The sequence below is a fragment of the Xyrauchen texanus genome, chromosome 19 (genome assembly GCF_025860055.1).
Source record: "Xyrauchen texanus isolate HMW12.3.18 chromosome 19, RBS_HiC_50CHRs, whole genome shotgun sequence".
NCBI lineage: Eukaryota > Metazoa > Chordata > Actinopteri > Cypriniformes > Catostomidae > Xyrauchen > Xyrauchen texanus.
This window is the reverse complement of record NC_068294.1, coordinates 7,394,953-7,416,608: the sequence shown is the minus strand read 5'-3', so window position 1 is coordinate 7,416,608 and position 21,656 is coordinate 7,394,953. Positions and strand designations below refer to the sequence as shown.

At 39.3% G+C, this 21,656-nt stretch overlaps 1 protein-coding gene across 2 annotated transcripts in view; it reads left to right on the top strand.

The window, feature by feature from the left end:
• Positions 1-3,151: 3,151 nt before the first annotated feature.
• LOC127659425 (pro-neuregulin-2, membrane-bound isoform-like) overlaps positions 3,152-21,656 on the top strand; it is a 111,538-nt gene continuing 93,033 nt past the window's right edge. For both annotated transcript variants that reach the window (XM_052149224.1, XM_052149223.1), the window contains exon 1: positions 3,152-3,963. In XM_052149224.1, the coding sequence (XP_052005184.1) occupies positions 3,552-3,963 (412 nt within the window). In that variant the 5' untranslated portion in view covers positions 3,152-3,551. The remainder of the gene's footprint in view (positions 3,964-21,656) is intronic.

Below are 21,656 nucleotides of genomic sequence, written 5' to 3'. Positions count from 1 at the left end.
ATTCTGATTCACAAGCTTTCAATTCCGATTCATTTGGGTATATTTTCCACTTTCACTTTCAAATGTGAAAAAATCTTTGGACACACATTTCAAAGGAAGGGTCAAACCAAACTTTTACTCTCAACACGCAGTGAAAATATCTTGGTGCTAAACTTCTTCGACATTACAATTCTCAAACACTGGTGAGTAAAATTTGAAAAATTATCAGCCAGTGGTATCCCAGACATTTTTAGTCACATATGCTAGTGATTTATGGGCATTGCAGGGGGTTATGCACAGAATAAAAGAACGTTCTTGGGATTTTAAGAATCGGAATTGTTCAAATGTAGATTATAATTAGGTAAAAAAATAAAAAAGTCCTAGTGCCAAGCGGCTGAGAGATGCCTAGCATGTCCGTAAACGAAACTCACTCTGAGGAACACTGCTTTCCGATTTTGCTATTATTTAGAGCACCTACTTCTTTATTGAAATGCTGGACATGCTATGAATACACAAATAGTTAATTATACACTCAATTGCTTTATTGGGGACACTATGGTCTTAATAAAGTGCCTGACATGATCTTCTCTGTTGTAGCCTATCAGCCTCAAGATTCAACATGTTGTGCATTCTGAGATGTTATTCTGCTCACAACAATTCTACAGAGGGGTTATCTGAGTTACCAGTCTGGTCATTCTCTGTTGACCTCTCTCATCAACAAGGCATATTCATCCACAGAACTGCCACTCACTGGATGTTTTTTTTGTTTTTGACACCATTCTCTTTACACTCTAGAGACTGTTGTGTGTGAAAATCCCAGGAGATCAGCAGTTACAGAAATACTCAAATCAGCCCATCTGACACCAACAATCATGCCATGCATCACATTTTTCCCCATTCTGATGGTTGATGTGAACATAAACTGTAGCTCCTGACCCGTATCTGCTTGATTTTGCATTGCACTCCTGCCACACGATTGGCTGATTAGATAATCACGTGAATATGTAGGTGTACAGATGTACCTAATAAAGTGCTCAGTGAGTGTAAATATTGATAGATGTAATTAATGTTTTAATACAGTATCATGAGGAAAATAATTGCAACCTATACTGTAGATATTTGATTGTATTGACACAGGCCTAAGTTTACAATCAACTATATTCAAGTACAGGTCCCTGTCTAGCTTGTTTAAAGGGGGTTAAATATGTGTCCAACTTTGACAACACACTTTATCCACATTATTAGCAAAAAATCTGGGATTTGGTCAAAAGAGGGCCTTTAAAGGTTCTTCTTCCTAGTAATTAGTATTTCTTATGTTTTGCTTTCGACTAAAATTTAGGATTCATCCTAAGCTTTCTGTAAAGGTATGATCAGCATAATGATATATTGCATTTGGATTATAATTAAAAGTTTCAGGAAAAGGAAAACTGTTCAAAGAAAGGAGAGAGAGAGAGAGAGAGAGAGAGAGAGTTGAGTGATGAGTGATGAAAGTGTTAATCCTGTTACACTATTAGTATTTAAGTATGAACAATTAGAATTGGTTAAAAACAAAGAAAGATACAGAGATAAAATTGTAACTCAGAAAACGAACTGCTGTTTAAAGCTAATATATTGTAAGGTTATATCTTTTTAAAGCGCCTTCACAATACACATAATTTCAAAGCATGCAGCTTTACAGAAAATCAAACTGTAATGTCTTAAAGCCCCCAGTGAACATCTTATATAATCATAGTCAACATAAAAGGACTTAAAATAAATAATAAAGGCATGAAATAACGGACATCTAATTTACATATAAGCGTAAACGTAAACATATATGTCTATTTGCTGTTCAGCACCACGGACAGCGCCCAAAGTGGCGAACGCGTTCGTTGCATATGAATATGAATGAAGGTTGTTGCTTAATAAATCTTTAACACTGGAAAAGTGTAGAACAGCTGTGTCATAATTTTATTTGGCTTTTTCTGTTGGCTGTTCACTCCACGTGCATTTTATTTTGAGATCATTTCATTGGTAGGCCTGTTTTTTAACTGAGGAGAAATGTGTCTTCAGTTACTGTTAGCCTATATATAAAGCAGTCCTGAAGTCAATATCGGCTTGTGTCAATTCAAAGAGAGGCAAGTTTTCAGAGTGCAGATCTCTATTGCAAATTACACACTTGCTTTTTGACTGCAGATGGCGCCCTACAGCAGCCTTAGGACAGCAATACATTGGCATATTAATTCTCCAGGGACGCGTTTAATGGCCAATGATGCAACCCCATGTTCAACTTAAAACCCACTTCAATCCCAGCCCCAAACGATTCTCCACACCGTTGATCATCATTATTTTCATGCTGTTTCAGTTGCCATAACGCCGCAATGAGCTGTCCCCTCCTCTCATTATAAACTATAGATGCCCTCACTCAGCCAAATACCCGCAGGACCTGTTGCCGGGGTAAATATGGCTGATAGGATGGTCGGTGGTTTGCTATGTTGCTGTCTTCTTGGCGCCTGGCTGATCGCTTTTTGGGGCAAAATGGTGAATGTGACCTGAATGCGGATTTTTCTTTAGACAAAGTAACGCAAAACCCAATTTTTTAGCAGGCATCGATTCCATTAAGAGCTGCTTTTCGCAGCGTTAGTCATCGCATCTGCGGTCTGCGCTGGCCTGACTTCTTTTTCTCTATTAATTGATGTAGCCCGAAGGGAAAGGACTCTTATAAACAAGAATCTAGTTAATCTTTATTAGCCAGTTTAAATAGCTACGGGTTGCTCAGCTATTTTACGCGTGATTGATTTGAGCTCGTGACATTGGCTGGTTTCGAGGGATTTCTAGTTGACCTACAGTTGTCGCATGTGGCTGCACGATCGCACTGTTGCTCCTGTATCATTATCGAATTTGCGCCAGAACTTCCAGCAGACGCCACAGCCCAGGCGGCGGAGATCTGCTCACGTAAGCCGCCTGTGTGCAGCGCACGGTGCACGGGCAGCACGAGCAGAGGGCACGCGCTTGTTGCATCGCCCAGCTGAACAGCTCCCGCGCGCGTGTTGCGTGTCGTCGCTTTCTGGAGCGCAAATCAGGCGTCAGTTTTTACCGGTGGACCTCAAGACAGGAGGCACCTCGAGGGACAGCATCTCTGTTTTTCATGTTCGCTGAACTCCAGTCGTTTCTGTGCACGAGCAAAACGTCTTTTTCTCAGGCTGTGCGCCCATCTGGGCGATGACATTGGTTGGATAGAGGAGCGTCTATTGCAGCATCTGGCGATCTCGTAAAGAAGCGTCATATATGAATGCATATTTTTTGAGTTTCACGATTGTGTTGAAGGAGAATGCAGCAACGAGATCCGTGTCACTGACCGGGTCTGTTTCCGGTTCTTAAGTGGCTGGCTGGTGTTTCCCCATCACCAAGTGCATGGGGAAAGTGGCACACACCGATGGCATGGACACTTGCGCAAGGTCTGCCGCTCTGCCCTGCTACCAGAGCCTATTCGCACTCAGTCCCCAACCACCCTCTCCTCCGTCCTCGCCCCTTGTCAGCCCCGAGAGCACTGCAGCACCGCCACCGGCCGCTCCTGAGCCACAGCAGACGGCATGAGGAGGCTTGATCCGGTGCATTTCTCCATGCTCTTCATCGGGGTCTCCTTCGCCTGCTACGCCCCGAGTTTGGATTCTCTGCAGGACCAGGCTTACCGATCGGCCGTGGTGATCGAAGGCGAGGTGAGCGCACTGCCCGCAAACGTCTCCGTGGAGCCCTACAGTGTGAATGTCAAAGTGCTGGACGTGTGGCCGGTGAACAGCGGCGGGCTGGAGCGCGAACAGCTCGTCACCGTCGGGGAATTCGGCTCCGAGGCTCCGTGCGTTGCGGTGGAAAAGAACCACAGATATATCTTTTTCATGGACCCTACAGAGGAGCCTTTAGTATTCAAAGCATCGTTTGCTCCTTTGGACACCAGTGAGAAGAATCTCAAAAAAGATGTGGAGAGCATATTGTGTGAAGACTGCGGTAAGTTTATTATCTGGTGTCTTCATTTTTAATTGCTAACGCATCCAAACATTTCATGTTCTGAGACTGTGGTGAAACAGAATGCGTTTTTCTCTAGAGGAGAATTGAAAGCTATAAAAAGTAGTGTGCTCAAGCGTAGGTTGTGAATTGGGCGTCTCTGCAGTATTGTTCTAATTACCGTTATAAACATTTAGTTGTAGACCAGGACACACACACACACACACACACACACACACACACACACACACACACACACACACACACACACACACACACACACACACACACACACACACACACACACACACTCACACAATTGTTTTTATATCATTGTGGGGACTCTCCATAGGCTCCTATGCATTTTATAGAGATCTAATGATAATTTCTATCCCATATCCCTAACCCTACCCCTAAACCCTCACAGAAACCTTTTTGCATTTTGACATAAAAAAAAAAAAAAAAAAAGAAAAACAGTTAAGTATGTTTAATAAGCCATTTCCCTCATGGGGGTCCGCTGGCTGGGTCCCACAATGTAACTGATCTCAGGTTTTACTATCCTCGTGGGGACATTTGGTCCCCACAATGTAGTATAAACACACACACACACACACACACACACACACACACACACACACACACACACACACACACACACACACACACACACACACACTCTCTCTCTCTCTCTCTCTCTCTCTCATAAGAAGAGCAAGAGAAAGAGAGGCACTGACCACATAAGCCTGACATGCACTAAATTGCCAATTATTTTGTACTCGCGGGCATAGGTTTTCAATCAATACCAAGCAATGAACATGACTTTTCAGGCCAAGAGTAGCTTATGTTCATTTGAAGCACATGATTTCAATAATGCAGCATGATGTGCAGTCATATAATGCATGCAGTCATATAACCTTTTAAAAGATATTGCAAGTATAGGTGGTGAGAATCATTACCCCACGGATATTATGTGAATTTTTGTGCCTCAGAAATGTATGTAAAATAATGTGGACGTCAACATATCAAATAGATTTCGGTTCTCATGGTGCACAAAACCACGTGATGGGAAACTGGAAATTTGCTGGCTGTGGTTGGTTACGGGATCAGGTGGCAGAGGCTAGGCCCCTACAGAAAGGGATTCCTGTTCAAATGCAGATAATTCCATTGAATATTATCCTTACTCATTACAAGGTGGATGTTTTCTGTGTTGTGCTCCAAAAGCAATGACCTGAAGAAAAACGTGACTTAGTGATAAGCTTGATTAAGATAACTTGAATAACTTTGTTTGACTGCATTATGTTTTTATTGGCTTATATTTGTACTTTATGAATTAGAAAATGAGCAAGGGGTCAGTGCACTTTAAGAATACAGTGTGTCCTTTATCTGAATTAATAGTGCCCTCTTTTTGCATCAACAACAAAAAAAGTTTTGAAAAAAAAGAAAATTTGCTGTTGACTTGATCTGTTGCTTTTGTGCATCAGCTAATCTCAGGTGGTCTCTACTGTAAGTGACCTTTGGAGTGTGTACACAGCTCTTGAAGGTAAAGTTTTGAATAAGTGTGTTTTTAGCATTTTTTTTACATGGTAATTGTTTAGTTTGGTCATTTTATCTGTAGTTATCCAAGAGTCAGTTTCTAAAAAGATGTTCTTCATTTCGATCCAGTTAACATATACTCATGTACATACACTCACTGAGCACTTTATTAGGAACAATATGATCCTTATAAAATGCCCGACGTGTTCTGCTTTTGTAGCCCATCCGCCTCAATGTTCGACATGTTGTGCATTCTGAGATGTTATTCTGAGCGGTTATCTGAGTTACCATAGCCTTTCTTTAAGCTTGAACCAGTCTGGCCTTTCTCTGTTGACATCTCTTATCAAAAAAGCATTTCCATCCGGACCCAGTTGGAGTAAATTCTAGAGACTGTTGTGTGTGAAAATCCCAGGAGAACAGCAGTTACAGAAATACTCAAATCAGCCCACCTGGCATGGTTGAAATCTCTGAGATCACATGAACTGATGCTTCTTACCCATATCTGCATGATTTTATACATTACACTGCTGCCACACAATTGGCTGATTTGATAACCGCATGAATATGGAGATGTACAGGTGTTCCTAAAAAGTGCTCAGTGAGTGTATACTCAACATATTCTTAATTCCATGTACATGTACTGGATGGGATTTTATTTGAATAGTTTCATTATCCTGAGAATGAACCTTAAGGATTCTCTCTCTTTAATTCCTGTTCATGTTTTTATTGGTCTAATGGGTTATTATTCTATTAGAAATAAAATGTTCCTTAAATCATATTGGGGGATATTTATCCTGTCCTGTTCTTTCCAGGCAGTTCTGGTTTTAGAAACAGCAGCTGGATTAACACACCACTCAGAATCACTAGCTGGGACAGGCAAAAATATCTGATATTGATTGTACTTGATCTAAAATTGTGAATAACTGTTCTTGTGGAAAAAGTGTGGCATTTGGTATATGCAAAAGACATGTCTATTTTGCTACAACAGCATCATTATGTGGCAGCTATTAGCATGATGGTTTTTGTCAGCCCACTTTGTCTAATCAGCTTAAGAGCCATTCAGTCCTGCATTGGGTTAGACAAACATTCAATTGAACCAATATATAGACTTTGCTAATTGTTTTAAAGAATATCTCTTCTTTGTGTTGTACAATCAATTTAGGTTCAGGTTGTAGAAAGTGATAAACAGATCAAACAGGTACAAATGTTTTTAACTAGAGAAACTGGCTCTGGGAATATCAGGAAAAAAACCCATAGGCAAAACACCCCTTTCCTTAGATTAACTCTCATCAAATAATGCAATACTATTTAAATCGTATTTTTTATTGTTGGAAACAGAACTGTCTAGAAAATATCGATTGTCTGAATTCCTTAGATAATGGTATCCAAGCTTATGAAATTGCCTCAATGTATGCCATCACCAAACGGTGCAGTTATGAATGAGTTACTAGGGAATGAATGGAAATGTATGTGTTTACCTTGAAAGTTTGGAAATAGTGTGAGAGAGAGAGAGAGAGAGAGAGAGAGCTTAAAGAAGTGTCAAGAACTGGAAAAAAGTCTGAGGTAGGTCAGATATGATATTTTTGGTACTAAACCTTAATATTTCTCAAATATTTGCCTTAGTTCTAACTGTGACAAAACTCGTGGTCTAAACTAATGCAAATCTTTTCAACAATTCTAACTTAACCAAACATCAATGTACTTCAAATATTTACCCTAATCTTAACCCTCATCAGACCCTATCAAATCTAAAAACCTGCCAGTACCCCAAAGAGTGCTTCTCAGTGTACTACCGGAGTGTCTGCTGTTTGTCACAAAAGTGAGAAAAATGAGGGCAGTCTTTATCCATACAGACAGGTACACTCAGGAACATGCTCAGAGACTGAAAGACATGACAGATGTAGAAACAGAACAACTACAGAGAAAGAGACAGGCATTGGGACAGACAGGATATGAGTGAAGTGCCAACCGAATTGGGCTGTACTAAATGTGACTGATCACTGTAACCATACCTTGAATGCTGCTGCAGAAAGTGAGAGTGAAAGAGAGCGAGACAGGCAGAGAGAAAGACAGAAAGAGAGACAGACTGGTAGTTTGAATGTACTTGTGTGAGAGAGAACAGGATTGTGAAAGAGTGTGTGTTTGTGTCAGTGCTGAAGAGCAAAAAAGAGAGAGATCTGGAGCTTGTATGAATTATGCAGGCTGCAGTCTAGAGTGCAGTTTTTAGCTGACCGTGTTCCTTTTCTCTCATTTGCCTCTGATTTATATTTCACAGTAAGTTTGTCATGTGCTCTTTCAAATACAGAGAACAGAAAGACAAGAGACAATCAAGTCACTTTGTTCATGTGAGATAAAGTGCAGCCTGTGTCAATCTTTATCAAAGGCACAAAAATGAATGAACACTTTGAACACCATTATTGTGCATTGCCTTAATTTACATCACACATAGAAGTTTATACTCGCAATACTGTTGCATTTTTCCCTTCTCTGCATCACTCTCTTAAACATTCCTGCACAAGCCCTTAAGCCATGAAGACATGCAGAACATCAAAGCCAGTGTTTCAGAAATAGCTCCACCTTCTGGTAAGGATATGGTAATGCATCCAAATCTCCTATAAGACAACACACTGGAGACCAGCCCAAAAGTATACATGCAATATAGTGGAAGCTCATCCCTGCAGTCTGACATGTAGATTTGCTGTGGAGTATGATGCTCTATTAAAAGATAAATAGAGTTTCATAAGCAGCTTATAAAGACACTGAATGTCCTTTAAGCGGGGGAATGACCGTTGAAGTTTACCCAGTCACTGAATTATTGAACAGCACTTAGTTTATCTTGAGTCCCTTGCCCACATGCACACAAACACACACAGACACACGCACGCATACACACACACACACACAAGCACACGTGCACGCACACACACACACACGCACGCACGCGCACACAGGCATCCTGTAGTAACTCATTAGCCTATTGGCTTTAGTTTGCCACATAGCCGCTAATGCTCGACTTTCGTAACCTGTGATGCCATTTCCTTTTTTCCCCTAACCCCTGCACTCGATGAAGAAGGAAATTAAGTAAGTGATGTTAAAGGAGTGACTTTCTTTTAGGCCACCTGGTTGCACAGTGGGGTTCAAATATCTGAGACCCTGTAGCGAAAATGATTCTATTTAGCATTTTTCTAATGTAATGCAGTAATATTTACAACCTAAACTATACCTAAATCTTTCTGTAAAATTATTTTTCACATTGCTCATCGTACATACTGCGTTTCCTGGTCAAATGAACACTAGAGGCGCTACAACAATTACTTTTGTATCGTATGACATCTAAACACTTTAACTAGAGTGCATGATTTGTAAGGCAATGCATTTTAACTTTTTTTATTACATAACCAACTTCATTTACCCGCTTGATTGAGTGTCATCAAATTGTGCTGAACTGATTGAGAATTGCACTTGCAATGCAAAGGATAGGGGTATGAGTCCTGAAGAGCATGTGAGTCAACAAGTGAGCCGAAAGTGGGAGGTAGGTTTTGACGATTTTAAACTCATTCAAGCATTAACCTTAAAAACCTCATCTGTTTGGAAGAAAATGTTACTAGTTTTTGCACCACACAGTCGACATTTCACCTCTTAACTGCTGCGATACGTTTAAAGAGTTCATTGCAAATGTTACAACCTGAATAACAATTTGAATGAAAAGTTTGATTAGTGAGCTCAAAATGCTAAACATCGTACCTTTTCTTTGTTGTACATTTTCCAGAATCCCAAAAAAATTCGGTTTATTTCCAGATCTGAATGAGACATTTCAAGATTTTCAATGTGGTTTCACTCTTGGACCACATTGTATGCACAGAGTAATGTCTTTTTCTCCCTGTCTGCCTGTCTATCTGCCCAGCGGTCTTTCTTTCTTCAACTGTCATTCATACAGAGAGGCAGAATCAAATCAATGAATCTGTCAGGATTTCAGCCCACTATAAAATGAAAATAAAAGTAATATTTTATGAGATATGGCTAGCATAAGATATAGCCAGCATGCTCCTGATATCACAAATCAGTGGGAAAGTAGGATGGGGAGACATTATTAAAAGAAAGAGAACAAGAGAGCGATGCTGTTGCGGAAAAACGAGGGGAATTGGGCATGGTGGAAGGTAAGCAAATGAGAGTGGCAGAAAGAGAGAAAGCCAGATGCACTGACGGGGGAGGGGCTCACACACGACTCACCATACTGGAAAGAGAGAGAGAGGTAGAGGAAAGGGGGAGAAGGGGAGAGAGTAAAAGAGAATAGCTTTCTGCTCTGCCTGCGAGCATCTCATCAACTATTCATCACTTACTGAGCTCATCTCTCTCTCTCTCTCTCTCTCTCCATCACGTTCCTCTGCCTCTCTCTCTCTCTCACTCGCTCACCCCTTATTCACTATATTCTCAGCTCCCCACAGATGTGTCAGGAACGTCTAATTGAAATAAACTGATAGAAACACATTGACTCAGGTAAGCAGCTTGACTCATACGAGCTAATTTCTAAGACCATCACCCCAACAGGCATAGCTGAACCTGCAGTTTATCCAATCAAGTCAAACAGACTGATAGGCCAGTAACACACTCAACAAAAGTACAGAAATGCAGTCTATGTAAATGTTTTGGCTGGTGCAGTACCATTGTACCTACTGAAAGGAATAGCTCAAAATAGAAACTCTTACATGACAGTTTATAGTAACCACATCTTTTACGGCCAGAAACATACTTCACGCAAATACGCATATCAGTGTCAGAAATTCTAAGTTATTATAATATTAATTATGATTAAGTTAAATATTAAGTATTCATATTTGCTCTCTGGATTTGATTTTCAGGGCCATTTGACCTTTATGGTCAATGTTTTTTCTCACTGTTTAAAACAAACTGTCTCATCAGTTTATGTCAAATACATACATTTTAATGAATTAATTAGTACAAATTCTCAAAATTTTAAATGTATTACCTCTTATCCTAAGAAGTACAACCAACAACAACAAACAGTTGAGTGAGGATTCACATCAATCTCAAACCCTCACTGCTCAGTAACAACCAACAACAACAACAAACAATTGAGAGATGGATTCACATCGATCTTTAACCCTCACCACTCAGGAACAACCAACAACAACAAACAACTGCGGTAAGTCATGGCATCCGCTATTAGTTATTTCTTCCTGCACTGCATGTCACATGTTTACAATAGCCTCTTCCATCAGCAGTGAGGGATTCACATGTGATAAATGTAAGGAATTAGTCAGGCTGACGAAGAAGGTTAATGAGTTAGAGACATGCCTCCGAATGCTAGTGGAGGTCTGTGAGAAAGAGAAGCCAGTAGATACTGTTTTGGATGCGGGTAATACAGAGAGCAACACACACACTTTGGTTCCGTCTGTAGAGCCCCTGCAGCAGGGCGTTTGGGTGACGTCTCGGTGGCATACTCGCTCAGCAAAGTGACACCACTCTCCCGTTCCTGTTCAAGTTTCCAATCGATTCTCCCCACTCAGTGATGCACCAACTGAGAATCATGTCGAAAGAGCCTTTGTTATTGGTTATTCTATTGTAAGGAACGTGGAAATAGAGACTCCAGCCACTATTGTTAAATGCATTTCAGGTACCAGAGCATCTAACATCAAATAAAATTTACAAGTGCAGGCTAATGCTAAACGTAGATTTTCTAAAATTGATATTCATGTCGGCACTAATGATGTCTGGCTCCACCAGATGGCGATCACTAAAGATAATGTTAAAGAGGTGTGTGAATTTGCAAAAACGATGTCAGACACTGTAATATGCTCTGGTCCACTCCCTGCTCGTTGTGGTGACGAGGTTTATAGTAGATTAGTATCACTGAATGTCTGGATATCTAAGTGGTGTCTGGAGAATAGAATAGGATTATTAGACAATTGGAAAAGTTTTTGGGGTAGACCTGACCTGCTAAAGACAGCTGGAGTACATCCCTCGAGGGAAGGTGCCGCTCTCCTCTCTAGGAATTTGGCTCATAGTCTTAATAATGATAGTATTTGACTAACTGGGGCCCAGGTCAGGAAGCAGACAAACTGGTTATTCCGAACGTCTGCTAGCTGCCTTGAGATGTATCACCTAGATACCTCATAGAGACTGTGTCTTTTCATCTAACTATCAAACACAAAACCCTCACTAAATCATTTATAAAAAAATTTATTAAGGTCAAACTTGAACAAAACAAACAAATTAAAGATAAACATCATATAAAGATATGGCTACTAAACATTAGCTATTTTTCTACCAAAGCACTAATTATAAATTAAATTATTACAGATCATAGTTTGGATGGGCTCTGTTTGACTTAATCCTGGCTTAAAACCAGATTAATATATTAGTTTAAATTAACCTACTCCCCCAGGTTATTGTTATAAAAATGAGCCTCGTCTGAAGGGTCGAGGAGGAGGTGTTGCTACAATTTACAGTGAATTTTTAGGTGTTACTCATAGGACAGGATATAAGTGTAAGTCTTTTGAACTAATAATTCTTAATGTGACACCATCAGATATAAATAAAATAAAAAACTTGTCGTCTTTTACCCTTGCTACAGTATATAGATCACCCGGACCTTATTCTGATTTCCTTGGTGAATTTGCCAATTTTTTATCAGATCTTGTAGTTACTGTATATACAGCTTTAATTGTTGGTGAATTCAAAATTGACAATTGAAAATGACACATTGGGATTAGCATTTATCTATATTCTCAACTCTCTTTGTTGTTTCTGAGTCAGATAAAATGTAACAGCACCATCTCATCACCATAATCATACGCTCGATTTAATTCTGTCATATGGAGTTGATGTTGATAATATAGAAATTCTGCAGCAGAGCGATGACATCTCGGATCATTACCTCGTCTCTTGTATGCTGCGATCAGCTAATGTTACTCAATCTATACCACTATCATATAGGTAGAACTATTCTTTCGACCACTAAAGAAAGCTTCACTAATAATCCAGATCTATCTCATTCACTCAGTAAACCCCAAAGTCTAGAAGAACTTAATGAAATAACAGAAAATATAAATACAGTCATCTCTAGCAGTCTTGATAGTGTCGCCCCCCTTCGATTAAATAAAATTAAAGAAATAAGCCCTGCACCATGGTACAATGATCACACTCATGCTCTAAAGAGAGCAGCCCGGAAAATGGAGCACAAGTGGAAGAATATAAAATTAGAAGTATTTTGCGGTGCATGGATGGATAGTGTCTGTAGCTACAAAGATTCCAGGTCAGCATATTTGAGCAAACTCATAGAAAATAACCACAACAATCCTAGGTGTTTATTCAGTACTGTGGCTAATATGGTTAGGAATAAAGCCTCAACAGATCCAGATATTACTTCACAGCAGAAGAGTAATGACTTCATGAATTTCTTTACTGATAAAATTGAAATAATCAGAAATAAAATTGGAATTATGTAATCATCTATCATAGCACATCAGAAAACAGTGTCTCATAATTTTTCTCACGTGCAACTTCAATCCTTCACTGTCATAGGTCATGAAGAGCTAACAATATTTATTGAAACATCAAAAGCCACAACATGGTTGTTAGATCCAATACCAATTAAGCTCTTAAAAGAGGTATTTCCTGTAAGAACCTCTTCTTAATATTATTAACTCTTGGCTATGCTTAGGACATGTCCCAAGAAACTTTAAAATGGCAGTTATCAAACCACTTATTAAGAAGCAACAATTTGATCCTGGAGAACTGGCTAATTATAGACCAATTTTAAATCTCTTGTTTATGTAGAAAAAAATAGAAAAGGTAGTATCCTCCCAAATATGTTAATTTCTACAGAGAAATAATATACAGTATATGAACAATTTCAGTCAGGATTTAGGCCTCATCACATCATCTGATCATGGCACTTCTAGTGCTTTTAGATCTTAGGGCTGCATTCGACAACATAAATCACGACATTCTCTTGAATAGGCTAGAGAATTATGTTGGCATTTGTGGAGTTGCATTAGCATGGTTTAGGTCCTATTTAGCAGACCGCTACCACTTTGTCTATGTAAACGAGGAATAGTCAAACCAAACAAAAGTAAAGTATGGAGTGCCACAGGGATCAGTTGTATTTCTTCAAAACCTGATGAGATATCACAATTCCCCAAATTAGCAGAGTGTATCAATGAAATAAAAGATTGGATGGCCAGAAATGTCCTTTTACTCAATTCCGACAAAACAAAGGTACTAATTATTGGACCAAAAACCTCTAAAAATAAGATCTAAAATATAATCTCTCGATGGATGTACTGTTACATCATCTTCAACAGCGAAGAACTTATATTTGTACTTTGAAAATCAAATTACCAGTGATTGTAGAACAGGAGAATTTCTTCCACCTAAAAAAATATTGCTAAATTACGACACATGCTCTCTGCTGCTTATGCCAAAAATCTAATGAATGCGTTCATGACCTCAAGACTAGATTTTTGTAATGCATTACTGGGAGGATGTCCAGCAAGATCAATAAATACATTTCAATTGGTTCAAAATACAGCAGCCAGAGTGCTGACAAGAACGAAGAAATATGATCATATTAGACCCATTTTATCATCGTTACATTGGCTAAATTTCTTATTAATTTAAAAATTCTGTTAACTACGTACAAAGCTTTGAATGGCTTAGCTCCACAGTAATTAAGTGACCTTCTACCACGCTATATTCCATCACGTTCATTATGATTGCAAAATTCTGGCCTGTTAATTGTTCCTAGAATATCAAAATTCACAAAAGGAGGTAGATCCTTTTCATATTTGGCTCCTAAACTATGGAATAGTCTCCCTAACACTGTCTGAGATGCAGACACACTCCCAGTTTAAGTCTAGACTTAAGACTGATCTATTTAGCCAGGCATACACCTAATTTATCCTTTCTCACAATTAGGCTGCTTTAGTTAGGTCTGCTGGAACCAGAAACAGTGATCATGATCTATAACTCTGCAATAAACTGAATGGCATCTATGTTAATTTAGTTTTATTTGTTTCCCTGTCTCAACCTCTGGACTTCTATCCTGAGGTCACCAGAACCGGCTGGATCCAGCACCATTCCTGCTTCATGTTGGACTCCACTGGTACGTGTCGCTGTGTGATGATGACTAATAGCAGCCGGTGCCAGCCAAACATCACTTCAGCCTATTACGATGGACTTCAGAGGGTGAACTGATGCCAACTCCAACCATAAGACATGGGATACTTCATATGACATTGCCCGAACCTTGGACTTAGGATAGACCTCACCGAAATTGCTAGTCAGGTTGAACTGTGATGCACCTCACTGATCTCTGCCTGCATCCCTAATGTCTAATGATGGACTACACTCTTGAAATGGATACATAGACTATCAATTAATTGCCAACAAAACCCTTCATCAGCCAATTAACAAGGACAATTGCATCTATGTGAACTTCTGCAGTTAATGCAAAATGGACTACAAAGACATTAGTCATTAATCTTACAGTTCATACAAAATCTTTGTTTAAACACTGACCCTTAACACTTACTTAGTTTACTCATATTAAAACCATGACTTGCACTACACACAAGTAATATTGGCATTATATTCATGTTGTTTAGCCCAGAGGGAACTGGCCCACATAGTGAGTCTGGTTTCTCCCAAGGTTATGTTTCTCCATTAACCAACATCTTATGGAGTTTTGTGTTCCTTGCCACAGTCGCCTTCGGCTTGCTCACTGGGGTTATAAATACAATTATTATTTAATAATTTATTTTTAAACAATATTCACTATCATATTTTATCAAACTACACAATGATGACTCATAGACATTATAGACATTACAGTTTTATCTTCTGTTAATATCAGATCTTCTGTAAAGCTGCTTTGAAACAACGTGTGTTGTGAAAGGTGCAATACAAATAAAATTGACTTGACTTGACTAAGAATTAAATTATCATCAACTCATATTTATGACATATGCATAACTAGGACTATAATAGAATAGTAAGAACTTTATCAGATGTTACAAATAAAAATCAGAAGTCATTATGAGAGCAGTTTAGCCCCCACATTTAGTTTTTTGCCCTGAGCCCTGCTTAATTTCTGATCATGACGTACGCATATGTCAGTCCTTCAAAGAGGACAATAGTTACTATGTAGTACTTCCAAAAGTCTGTGCCATTAAATTGGATTTTTTACAATTCAGTTAATTTGCTCTAAATATATTGACTTGCTAAGCAAAATTCTCTTGAAGCCATCCATCCATCCATCGTCAACCGCTTATCCTGTGTACAGGGTCGCGGGGGGCTGGAGCCTATCCCAGCTAACATTGGGCGAAAGGCGGGGGACACCCTGGACAGGTCAATTCTCTTGAAGCAATTATTGCAATTATTAACAATGAGCCAGTTCGAATATGCAAATGGAGAATGACATTTAATAGCTGCAGTGGAGGTGAAGATTTGAGGTTAAGGAAATATTGACAGAATTAAGATTTTTGTTTTAACTATTTCTTTAATATGCATTCATGCGTACCTGTGGCAGTGACTAACCTTTGTACTCAAGGGGGCGATAAAGTTTCCTTCAAATGCCGGTGCCGTCAAACAGGATGTGTTATTTTTCAGATAGCTATTTACAAAGTTGTTTACCTTAACTAACTTGTTCAGCAAGAATTTCTACAAACTGTTGCTCCGCCATGATAATAGTTGTCTTGTAAGACAAAATTTACCATAGAAGACAGTTACGCTGACACCCTTTCTGCATATGTCAGCGTACTCAAGTTGTGCAACGCATCGTCAAAAGCAAATCACTCCCATTATAATCGACATTGCCATCTATACAGGATGATCTGATATTTTATGGACATCCCTTTCTTTTTCTAACAAGCTGCACATGATTGGTTTGCCAGCTCACAGCTGATTGTCCGTGCACGTCATCTTTTTATAATGATCGTTTTTACTTGTCCAGTGTAGGCAGCCTCAAGCTGTTGCGGCCTGACATACAAAAATCATCTGTGTGCCTACAGTACCCTGCTAATAATGACATTTACGTCACTTGCCTTGACCACATATGCTATTTTAGACATAAAAACTGAAGTATACTTTGGGCTTTAGTGACACAGAGAATGTGAAACAGGGTTTGGGTTAAAGTCCCTGTTGATGCTAAACTCTGCTTTTGTTAATAAGCTGTGATTACATGCTAGCATGGAGTGAAGGTGATATTAGTGTAAGCTGTTCCCGTTTTGTTCGGAGAGACTTGTGTGTCAACTTTTTCTTTTCTTTCTTTTTTAATTAGCTTGTGGTTATCCTCTCTGGGCTCTATTGGGACTCTGCCTGTTATGCCGGTATAGATCCCATGTGTAAAGCACTCACAGCTCACATTGCACATTATCATCTTACAGTACCTTACAAAAATTGTTTCCATAGTTTCCGCCAAAAAATTACTTTTAGTAAAAAAGTAGTGGAGTACATTACATGTAAAATTCTTGTAATCAGATTTCAGTTACTGACTTTCAATTAATTAAATTAGTAGATTATAGGGTTTTGCTTATTTCTAAAAAAATATTTATGTAGAATATATGAATTATGACCCTGTAACGAGTCATTGTGAAGGAGAAATATGATGTGCTGAATGTGTGACTGGTGTTTCAATGAACAGGATAGAAATATAGACATTATTTTGAATTTGTTTTGCAGGAAAGTGTTTTAGAAAGTACCGGTAACTTAAAAGTAAAGTAATTAGTAATGTGATTACTTTTACAATGTATTAATTTGTAAAGTAATCTGTAATTTAAGAGAATTAATAAGTAATTTGTAGTGGATTACAAATTTTCAGTAACTTACCCAACACTGGTTACTACTGTTGATTCATAATAAATATTCAAACAGTGTAAGGGACCGTTCACACAGGATGTGTTGTAGTGTTCAAAAACAGAAAGATGCTGCACAGGGGAAGGGAACAGAACACAGGGGTCTCAAAGTGCATTTGTAAAATAAAGATGTGGCGTCGTAGGACGAGACGCTGAAAATGTTTTAATATGCATCACAATGGTCATCTGTCATCAAGACATCCATCTAGAATATGTTTACATTGGCCAAGAATTCAAAAAAAGCACAGTGGCTCACAAGAACACATCCTGTGTGAACGGCACCAAAGAAGCTTTCTAAACTTTTCTTTACTTCAAAAAGACATGACATGTAACATGGTAATTTTTAAAAACTTTTTAAATCTGTATGTAATTGTGTGTGTGTGTGTTTTTACTGTACGTTTTGAAATCGCAGTTCAGAGCTAGTGTTACATACAAAGAAGTTCTCTGCAACAAAATAACAGTGCTTTGTTCACCAATGTAGATTTAACACCTGAAAGTGGACATAAACGTTCCATTTGACCTTTTCCCGCATTACTGAATCTGTGGTGCCACAGAATTTTGCTAGATTTTGGTTGTCCAAACAAAAAGAATGTATTACAATGAGAGTTTGAACAGACACACGATCACACAAAATCAAGTGTTTTTTTCAGTGCTGCGATACAGACAGCTCTGACATATTCCAAACTGTTGAACTAGAAATAGAAAGAGAGAGTGGAAACAGAGGGATGTGTTTTGTAGCACTAATGAATGAGGTGTGTGCGTGTGTGCTTAAACTCACAGTCAGTGCACAGGAGGGCTCTACAGTGAAATAGTATGCTGTCAGTGATATTGAGAAGAGAATTCTTATTTGTTCTGTGCTAGAGAACTGGCAGTGAACATGGAAAGAGCAGAAGACTGCACTGTGGAGTGATGTTCAGGTCAAAGGTTATCGTTTCACTCATTGTTCCTTGTGAGACCAGAGCCAAAGTACCAATGTCTGCTGGAGAATGTTTTAACTGCTCCTTTAATTGTTTAATTGTGTAATTATTCGGTCTCTCTCTCTCCCTCTGTTACCCTCTCGCAAGAGTGGTTACCATGGTGACAGCTGCGTGCTGCAGATATCACACTGATCTCAGACTTAGAGGTGTTCCACACACACACACACACACAGAGAGAGAGAGAGAGAGAGAGAGAGAGAGAGAGAGACTTTACAAATATGAAAGTCACAGTCTCCTAATAATAACAATAAAATTAATAATGAATGTCTCACACTATGTGAGGACACATACTATGACAATAAAATGTTCTGCTTGAGACCAAAATAATTCATAACGTTTAAATGCTCTATCATTTTGAGTCATTTTGACCTAGAAACAAATTTTATGCACTAAAGCGAAAAGGAAAGACTCTAATGGCATTATAATGTTTCTATATGTTTGTGTTTTCTGTTGCTGAGATTTAATCAATTAAATGTTGGCTATAATAAACCCCTCTTATTGAGAAAATTGAATTTCGTGATAACATTGACATAGTTTGAGGGCCGTGACATTGTTTTATTAAAAATAACCAAGCCGGTCTCATGAGAAGTTGTAATAATATGTATGAAATAGTACAAGATGGTGAAATCGAATGAAAATATATTCGTTTTACTCCCGTAGCTAAAAATAATACATTTTAAAATTCTGTTTATTGGTTGGTCTAAAAGTTGTACCTTTTCGTATGAGCCAAGTTGCTTTCTGACTCAAGATGATAAAACATGTCCCATATGTTTGTATCTGAGTTATGGTGTTGGATTTGAGTGCTGTACTTTGAACAACATTGTCTGGTGCTTGTGCTAAATAACAGCACTTATTAGAGCAGTTACGCAGATGTGAGCGATCAGTTTGCTTCTGAGAGAATGAAAAGAGTTGAGTGGGTGGGAAGTGTGTGAAAGGGAGAAAGAGCGAATCAGCTGACCTTGAGAGTGCAGCCCTTAATGCAAGGCTGGGGGAGATCATCAAATCTGATTGGCTCACAGTGTGTGTTCGGTTCCTGCAGGGCTCGGAGTTCAAACAGCAACATCATTATTTCAAATCACACATCGTACACACACACACACACACACACACACACACACACACACACACACACAAACAAAAAGCTACACTGCAACATTGCTAAGACAGCTTGTCATTACATCATCTCTTTCTCATCACAATTAATATTAGAGTTAATATTAGTTAACATGAACTAATAAACTAACTCTTTAACTAACTTGGTAAATGTTAATATCCACATACACTAATACATTTTTAACATTAAACGTTGTATGTTAACATTAGTTAATGTGTTATGAACTAACAGTGAACATTTATATTTTACTTCTGAAAATTAAGATTATGATGTTCATCATTAATTCATGATACCTAATGGATTTACTAATGTTAACAACTGCAATTATTTTGGGTTTCCTTTGCAATAAATTAAGCATGATATTACTATTGTAATATTGCAGTAACCATGACTGTCAGGTTCGGAGCTATAGGCAGATGGTGATTGATGCTCCGCTCCTGATGTATGTGTCATCACGGCTTATTAAATGGAGCACAGCGCCATTCATCATTCTGCATTTGAAACACTTTTGCATTGTGATTGTGTTGTGTGTTTTATTGACTGTAAGGAACATAAAAGAGCCTTTTTCCTTTTTCTTTACAAGGCTTTTTCAAGATGGTGTTTCTGCAAATGTTTTCCACCTTGTGAGCATGTGTATCCCTATGTCTGACGGGCCCACTCCGAGTGAGCCAGAGTGCTCTCAGCTCGGCGAACGGTTCTTACTGAGCCTGGTAACATTTACCCCCGAGCTGCACGACAAGCTGGTCAAAACGAGGCATTCACCCTACTCACCTCTTCACCATTTACCTCTTTCTTGTACGAACACTAGTTTCTGGTGCAGCGGCATTCAAAACGCTTGACAGCACTGAGCAAAGGGGCTATATTGAGATTCCCCCAGTGGAAGAGGCAGTAGTGACCAACATATGCCCCTCCTTTGCACTGGGATGGAAAGCCAGGACGTCTTGTTGGCTTACGTCCTTGCTCATAGGCAAAGCCTATGCAGCGGCAGGTAAGGCTGGTTCGGCTCTGCACAACATGTTCAAGGATATGTACGAGAACAGGCCAGACCCTGGTGTCACAGCAAGGCCTCTTTTGTGATGCCATGAGTACCTTCATTGGAAGTTTCCAAGCAGTTCAGAAGCAGTCACAAGAGTACAAGCACATCTTGCAGAGTGAGTTGGCTCTGTGGCGCAACCAACTCGCTCGCGCTCTTCCTTGGCGCAGCGCCCTCCAAAGAAAATGAGCCAGTAGTTCGGCCCCAGCAGCTGTGGTCTAAGCATAATACTGTCCTCTCTGGCCCTCATCCAAGCGGAAAACTTGCTTCTGAGCAAGGCAGTGCCAGGCATGCCGGTCTTATGCTCAGAGGTACAAAGTCTCCTTGTCAAAGATGCAATAGAGACAGTACCAGTTTGGGACGCACAGAAAGGATTCTACAGCCACTATTTTATGGTCGCCAAAAAGGACTGGACTAGAGACACTTGAACCGGACATTTGCAAATTCTTTGTTTAAGATGGTTACTTAGAGACAAATTTTGACTCAAGTCTTTCCTCTGGACTGGTTTGTGTTTATCGACCAGAAAGAAGCATACTTTCATGTGCAAATAGCTCCTTGTCAAAGGCCATTCTTGAGATTTATGGGAAACTGACTGACTCCATTCACGCTCAATGTGTATATCACTGCTATAGTTGCAGCCATGAACCTTTGTGTGGTTTGTCTGTGGGAAAAAACCCATTGGTCATTGATGATACCCTGGCTGATACCCTCTCACCCCTCTTCTGTCCCAGTCTAGGTCTTTTTAAGTTTTTACTGAATGGGCTGACGCATCCCTGTTTGAGCCACTTGATTCAGTAAGCTTGAGCATACACTCTCTCTCTGAAGACCATGCTGCTACTAGCCTTGGCTTCAGTAAAACTTATTGGGGATATTCAGACCCTTTCAATTCATGATTCTTTTTTGGAATTTGGACCTGACTTGTAGAAAAACATTCTCAAGCCTAGGTAGGGTTATGTGCCCAGGGTTTTAGCCACTTCCTTCAGAGCTCAGGTGGTAACCTTACATCCTTTCTCTCCTCCTCAGTTTCAATCAGACGAGGTGCAGAGACTGCACATGCTCTGCCCAAACCATACAAGTCAATTCAGGCTGATGAATCAGCTCTTTGTCTGCTTTGTCAAAAGTACTGGCTTTCTCACTGGGATTTTGATGTCAGTTTTCTTGCC